The sequence below is a fragment of the Urocitellus parryii genome, chromosome 12 (genome assembly GCF_045843805.1).
Source record: "Urocitellus parryii isolate mUroPar1 chromosome 12, mUroPar1.hap1, whole genome shotgun sequence".
Classification (NCBI taxonomy): Eukaryota; Metazoa; Chordata; class Mammalia; order Rodentia; family Sciuridae; genus Urocitellus; species Urocitellus parryii.
Window position 1 is genome coordinate 53,089,514 of NC_135542.1, and position 7,840 is coordinate 53,097,353.

Consider the following 7,840-nt stretch of genomic DNA (forward strand, 5'->3'; position numbering starts at 1 on the left):
TAAGATCATTTATGTTTCTTTTGTGAATTTCTTTTAGTTTTTCTTCAGAGGCTAAGTAATAAGATTTTATTCCTTTTAAAATACCCTAAAAGACTGAGAATCCCAATTGCGTCTTTCATATCCTCCCCGAGACCTCAGGAGAATCCAGATTCCAAGAAGAGTCAGGAAAGTGAAGCCCTTGGCCTTTCCTTCCCAGCTTTTCCATCAGAGTATGTCCTTCCTACCTAAGTGGTATTCCAGGTCAGCTTAAGTCTGGGACATCTCCTGGGGCTCGATGACCATATTGATGACTTGATCATGACAGAGTCCATTGGTCACTTTCTGTATAAATTAACAGTGTAGTTCTGGCCTCTTCCAAAGCATCTCAGTAGGTCTTCCTGTTCACCCAGATGAGGCTTTTTCTTTCCTAAATGTAGGTATGTGGTGCTTAGATATGAAAAAAGGAGGTGGACCCTGCCCTGGAGCCATATTGATAACCAGCCAAGACTAACCATGGCTTCCTAGCCGTTATTATTACAGCCATACCCCAAATTTTAAAATAACAAAAACAAAGCAAAACTACACTAAAATCACCCCAGAGTTTCTTATCCTGTACTATATAATTTGGTGAAATAATTATAGAGTCTAATGTTTTCAGCCCAAACCACCTAGATGTAAAGCTATAGCCTTGTGCCAACTTTCCCAAACATCTTCTTACTGGAATTTCACCCTTAGGGTGACATCAAATAAATAACAGGCTGTTAGAGCTGGAACAGATATGAGAGGTCATCTAGCCAGAACATTCTGTCACTAAAATACAGAGACACAAAACAATCTGCCCCGCATGGCAGAGATGGTCAGTGGCACAACAGAGAGTAGGTTGTCCATGTCTTCCCCTAGCATCCTGACCACACACCAACCTCCCTCCTGCTCCCAACCTGATAAGCGCGTGTATAACCAGTGAATTCATGAATTATAATTAGAGTCCTATGACATAGTGTCTGCAGTCTTTTGGCCTCTGTTCCCTGGGTGCCCTACTGGAGCAACAAACGCACTAAATTTTTTCATCTCTTGCCTCTCCTCTCTCAAAAGCTCTTATATCTTTCTTCAGAGACCTTTCTAGAGGCGAAGCCAGAAACACCAGCAGTACCAGGGGAGTTTTCCTCTTCCTTTGCCTTCTTTTGTCTTCTATAAAGAGTTTTTATTCCTTCTCTTCTGAGGACTATTTCTCCCATGTGGCATGCTCCCTCTTTTCTAGAAATCCTACTCGGCTAATAGTTGCAACCTCTCCTAATGGGCACCACTGTCTCCAGACTTACAGCTCATAGAAAAGCAATTCCCAGCTTTCTGACTGCACATTAGAACCACGTAGCGGCTTATAAACACTGAGTACCTACAACCACTTTGGAAAACTCTTTGGCAAATGTAATAATGTTGAATATGTGTTATTTCCTGAGACCCAACAATTTCACTCCTGGTTATACCCCCAGAAGAGAGATATGCACATGTCTACCTTGAGATACATACAAGGAGATTCATAGCAGCACTAGTCTTAATAGCTCCAACTGGAAATTTTCCACCCAAGGAAACCAGCTGTGGTACATCTATAGAGTCAGCAGACTTTAACAGCATGGAAATGTGTACATAAATTTTGAAAGCTAGCAATTCCTGGTGTCAGAGTCAGCATGCTGGTCTCTCTTACTGGGAGTGAGCGGTACTGGCAGGGGTGCCTCTGGGTACTGGCGATGTTCTGTTTCTTGATCTGGATGCTGGTGTGTTCTCTTTATTGAACCGATGAGCAGCTCACTTGTAGACTGTGTTAGTTTCTCTTCCATTAACAGTGTATGTGCTTGGCTGGGCTCATCCCAGAGATGGTCTGAGTTGGGTCCTAGATTAAGCACTTTTAAAAGCTCTGCAGATGATTTTTAAGACGCAGGGCTTATGAACCACTGCCTTAGATCTATTTTCCACAGACCTAAGCAATAAAAGAAAACCTGACCAAATCATCCCCTGCCTTTGAACTTTCAAAATCCTACCTTCGAAGGAAGCAGGCTAGCACCTTAGCCCAGCACACAGAGCCTTCTGGGACTTTACTCCTTTTTCATCTCTCTGGCTACCACACCCACCAATCTCTGCTTCCACCTTCCAATCTGTTAACTCCTGAAGCTTTCTGCACCACCCATGCCGTTCACACCTCTGAGCTGGCTCCTGCTCATCCCCTTTTCTTAGGTTGCCCACCCTCAGCGCTCAGCTCAAGTGCCAGCTCCTTCATGGGCCTCCTCTGAATCCCTAGGACAGACCAGTGGCCACTAGCTCCATCACTTCCTGCCCAGTCCCGTCATTGGCTGCTCACATTGTCGGTACCATAGTGCCCAGCTTAGGAAAGGTTGGCTCTAGGAAAACCACTCACTTCCTGTGGCCACTCCATGCCTTCTTCCCTTGAGCTTTTCCATTCAGATCTTGGTGACTTCAGTTCCTCCATCTATTCATTAAACAACTATTGCAGTCAACCACCATGTGGTTGACCATCCAGGTACCATCTCAACCTCACAGTCGGGGAGGACAGACAACAAGAGGTAGACAACTAAGTCACCAAGGTAATTTCTGGCCACATCAGGGCTTTAAGAAAAGCAGAGCAGGGGATGGGACAGGGGGTGATGGCAAAAAGAGGGAGGCATCACTGAAGACATGATTTGTGAACCGACAGCTGGATGTCAAAAGTCTATCAGGCAGGCAGAGGGCCAGAGCCACAGTGTCCCAGGGAGAGGAAATAGGACCTGCTTGGGCCTGGAGTCAAGAATGATCTTGAAGTATCTGAGGAACTTACAAGCCAGAGTGACTGGAGGGAGGTGAACAAGGTCAAAGAAGTGGGCAGGGGCAGATCCTTGGCTGATTTTAAACCAAGGCCCCCCCACTGCCCTGTGCTGTGCAGAGCAGGACTGGAAGCAAGGGTGCAGTTGGAAGGCAGGTTTCCAGCTGATGCATGGAGGTGGCTGGGACCAGGGAGATGGCAGTGGAGGAAAGACATGGTCAGACTTACGATATGTTTGGGATTGGGGAGGGACAAAGGAAAGATTCTCAGTTTGAGGTCTAAGAAACTGAAGAGAGGGTTGACTGATAGCAAGAAATTCATTTGGGAGGGAAAATTCATTTAGGCTTGGGAAGTGGGAACTGCCTTCTAGACATCCACGCACAGGGATCAGGTAAGGTGTTAAATATAGGAGTCCTGAACTCAGAGAAGGAGTTGAGGTGGGAGATTTTAAAAAAAGAAAGTGGGGTTATTAGCATGATACATGGTATTCAAAACCCATGGGATTCACTGAGAGCTCCTGGAGAAAGAGCAGGTAGAAAAGAGTGCAAAGCCAACAGTCAAGGCCTAGAGCATTTATTCAGCCTTTTGAGGCCAGCTAGAGACGAGATGGAGAGTCGAGTGCTAGAGGAAATGGAGGAAGGTATGTCCAGGGAGTGTTCTGAGAGGGAGGGGTCAGTTCTGTCCAGTGTTTCTGAAAAGCCAAGCAAGAGGAAGACAAAAAGTGACCCCTGGATTTAGCCACATGGAGGTGGTTGGTGACCCTGACCAGAACCTCTGTTAAGTTGTAGAGGCTGCCCAGTATCCAGAATGAACAGCTGAAAGAACGGTAGGTTGTCAAGGGCAGCCAGAGACTCCAGACAACTCTGAGCAAGTTATAAGAAACTACAGCCAAGGTAGCAGAGGGCATGCCAGGCAAGGAGAAGGCAGAGTAGACAGCACTGATGAGAAGGAACCAGCAGGAAGGGAGACACTGATATGCCAGTTAGTTTCTGGAATATTCCAGAGAATCAGCTGACCCAACCTCTAGCCTCCCTTCCACCTCTGGGTTTTTCCTCAGCCCTCAGAAAGTGAGAATAAGGCTTTCTTATATACTTAAGCCACCCAGCTCACACGTCACCATCTCATTTTGATGTTCAAAACAACCGTCTGTGGAGTTTTCAGGACAGTGTTTAACACCATCCCCAGTAGGCTGCGTGACACCATATGGTCCTCATTGGCAAAGCCAGGACCCAGACATCTGCCCACTGTGCTCAGTGCGGTCACTGTGGCGTCTCTCTTAGGACCTCCCTCCTTTAATTCTGTTACTAAGGAATGAGTGCAAAAAGTTTTAAGAAAACAGAAAGTGAGATCATGGCTCAGGTGTGCTCATCAGCTTGGAGAGACTACTTTCACTTCCTGAATTGGCAGTCCCTGGTGGCCAGGAACAGTCAGGAAGCAGATTATACAATGCTTGGAGGCTGGGTGGAATCCGAGGTCTGTTCTTCCCAGTGCTGGTCACATGTCAGGGGCAGGTTACTGGGTAAAGATGCTGGGGAGGGTGTGCAGCAGCTCCCAGCTCATACTCGGGCGCAGAGATAGCATTCAGCAGAATCCCACTGAACCACACTTACCCCCACGGATATTTCAATTAAATCTTTTCATCTATGTGACAAACACATAAAGCAGCTCAAGGGAGAAAATTCTAACTTCTTAAGGTTGACAGACCAAGTGTAGTAAGGATGTCATGGTAACCAATATGTTTTCAAAGTTTTTCTGAAATTGACTAGCCCCATGTACTTGGAAAAGTTGGTAAATATGATTATCACCATTTTATAAAATTGAAAATACAGAGTCTGCAATCATAGCCACCCACAAGAGGAGCCAGGCGATGGGCGTTCTGGTCCCAACCCTTCCAGAAACCTGCTGTGGACTCTGGGCTCATTGAGCTCTCCTGGACTTCTGTGCCTCCTCGGGGCCATTGATTCAGGGTCCTGCTCGTCGCTCTGTGAGTCAGAAGCCAGTTTCAGCTCCAGCCAGGGCTGCTAGGCTCTGCTGGGGCTCTTGCCACTCTGCTGGTTTCAACCGACCCTTTCCAGGGGACAGAATATGGTATAAGCTACCTCCTCCATCCTCCACCCCAGAAGTCTCTCCCAGCTTTGGAGAGAGAGACTCAAGGCATCCTTTTTCTCTCTCCAGCTAGAACCAGTGGGCCAAAAGACGACCTCCAACAACTTCACCCACAGCAGAACCAAACTCAAATGCCCCTCCTCAGTGAGTAGACCTTCTGCCTGTTGGGGTGGGGGGCTGCCACCGGGAGGAACAAAGGAGGCCCCTGGAGGCCTTTGGTGCACTATCACTCACTGCCATCATTCCAAAGTCTGCCCTTGTCTCCCTTCCTCTGAAATTGTCCAGTTCCTTGGGGAAGCCATGGAAAAGGGGAGGGAGAATCCAGAGCTCCCAGGACATGAGTGGTCATTCAGGCAGCTAGCAAGCACTGGCAGGTACTTTGAGCTTTTCTTTACTTTGGAAAGGTCAGAGCATCCTTGGCCTTGAGCAAGCATGAAGAAGCTCCCCCATGCCAGGCACTATGTGAGCAGTTGGCGGTTGAGAGGCAAAGATGTAAGAGGCAGTGTCTGCTCGTGGAGCCTACCGTCCTCTTCCTCACTGTCAACACCTGGATCACTGACAAAGCTGCTCCTTAGCTCTCCTCTCCCCCTTCTCTGTCATCCCACACTTGCTACAGGATGCAGATCAGCCTTCCTATAATTAACTCCCACCTTGTCAAGGCTGGATTCCACTGCCCAGTGACCAGAGCCCAGAAGGGAGGCCCACATCCTGCTATAATATATTCTACACCCCTGGAAAACGGATCCAATTCCCAGACAAGCCCCATGGGCCCATGTCTGTGCTTACTTCTACCATCTGCTCCCGGAGGCTCCCCCTGCTCCTTTGCCTGTGAAAGTGCTCACCTCCTTCCAGGCCCAGATGTTTCCCTCTCTGGTCTATGGTTTGCCTCGTCTTACTCTTCCTGCCTCCTGGTGTACCCCTGTGTTGACACGTTGTCCTCTATGACATGATTGTTTCTGCACACATTTCATCCCCCTACTGAGCACTGCAAGCAGGTATCCATTCTTAACCCTCAAGGACTCATCACATGGGGCTCCACACAGCAGGTACTCAATTAATGTTCACTGAGAGAGAAGAAATTGGAGACAGGGGAGAAAGAAAAGGACTGTGGGAGGCAAACCTAGATGCCTCCCACTCCTGGGTTCTTTAATCTGCTACAAAACCAGCTGTTTCTCTGCATCATCTTCCCTGATCCTTGGGCACTTCTGAGCTGAGGGGCTGAGAGGAGATGTCCACTAGTGACCCAGAGGACACAGAGGCAGGAGCTCTATCAGCTTCCCAGGACTCTCTTCCAATGGTCACCTACCAGTTCCCAGTCTTTTGAAATCAGGTTTGACAGAAAAGGAGACGTTGATGAGAAACCAAATGGGTGTTATAGCTGGGTGTTGACATTTGAGAGGCCCATCCTTATACAGAAGTTTCCAGCATAGTGTCAATGAAAGAGTTTACAAACCATGAAGAGCTGTGGCCATCCCTCTCAGGATGGGGACTAGGTGAGTCCCAGGCGATGGTTGGGTGAGAGCTTCACTTCTGATGTCCCTTTCCCCCTCTCCAGGACAGCCCTTACCTCTATACCCTTTGGAATAGTGGGCTCCTCCCAGACCGGGCTGAAGAGGCCCCCAGGGTGCTCTACTGGGCTGTGCCGGTGGCAACAGTCCTGGGCATCCTGGTGGGTGTCCTGGCAATGAGATTGTGGAGAGGCAGAAGATGTAAGCAGAGGGCAGATCCTCCCATGAGCCTGAACACCTCCGAATTCTAGGACCCACGGGTGGATGCTCATCCCAGACCCCCAGCCACACTCTGCCGCAGCAGCCCACCCACCGCAGACAGACTTGCTTCAAAAGCCAAAGGCACCATCATGACTTTTTGAGGCCTGGGCTTCTTCCAGGCCTGTGCTCCTGGAAGTGGCACATTTCAATAAAGGCCAAAGCTGTTCTGTCCTTGGTTCAGTCCTCTTGGAGCCCTCACCTCCCATCTGCCAAGTGCACAGGTGTGGGAGTCAGTCTCTCGGTCCTGTCTCCAGCAGAGCTGCCCAAGAGCTGGCGCAGGCTGGAGCCCAGACTGGCCTGTCGGGCTCCATCTCAGCACCGTAAGCACACCCCCCAACTCACCAGACCCCCGCTTTTAGAGGGAGGGAAAAGGCTGGTCACCAGGTGGTGACTAGAATTTTTGGAGTTGACTGGCCGCTCTCCAATTCAATTCCAACAGATACCTACCTGTTCAGCACCTGTTTTGTTTTGTACCCAGGACAATGGAGAGCATTGTGGCACTATGGTCCCTCCCAGGCTGTGCATGTCACTGCCTGGATGGGAAGACCAATTCCTTCCACAAACAAGAGGCTACATGACAGCCTGTTATTAAGTTCTGGGGCATCAGTAGGTCGATGTGTGACTGTTTTAGAGACTCTGAGAGGGTCCTTGGGAAAAGTTTCCCTGAAGGAGAGCAATTTGGGCATGCCATTTTGAGAAGGAAAAAAAAAAGAAAAGAAAAAAATTGGGCCAAGATTACGCCACGTAGCTTCAACCTTACTTTCTGTGTGTGTGTGTGTGTGTGTGTGTGTGTGTGTGTGTGTGTGTGCAGGTGTGCGCAGTGCTGAGAATTGAACCCAGGGCCTCATGCATGCCAAGCAAGCACTCTACCACTGGGCTACATACATTCCCAGTCCTCTTATTTTCTTAAGGTGCTAATTTAGGCAATAATTCCCAGTTCCACATTATCAAATTTCTGAGAGAAAGTTAGAATGTGAAAATATAGGCTGCTGCTCCTTTAGTCCCTGCTGGGGACTCAGGGAGGGGCCAATGAAAAGTTTTGGAAAATGGAAGGATAGTCACACACATTATGAATGCGCTAAATGTCACTGAATTATTCACTTAAAAAAACTTGTATGCCACATAAATATCATCCCAATAAAAGCAAAAAAATGAATCCAGGGAGGTAGACATC

General features: G+C 48.4%; 1 protein-coding gene across 1 annotated transcript in view; it reads left to right on the forward strand.

Annotated features, from left to right (window-relative positions):
• Plb1 (phospholipase B1) overlaps positions 1-6,919 on the forward strand; it is a 127,855-nt gene extending 120,936 nt beyond the window's left edge. The window contains exons 55-56 of the mRNA XM_077791736.1: positions 4,967-5,041; positions 6,453-6,919. Of these exons, the coding sequence (XP_077647862.1) occupies positions 4,967-5,041; positions 6,453-6,656 (279 nt within the window). The 3' untranslated portion in view covers positions 6,657-6,919. The remainder of the gene's footprint in view (positions 1-4,966; positions 5,042-6,452) is intronic.
• The last annotated feature ends 921 nt before the right edge of the window (positions 6,920-7,840 follow it).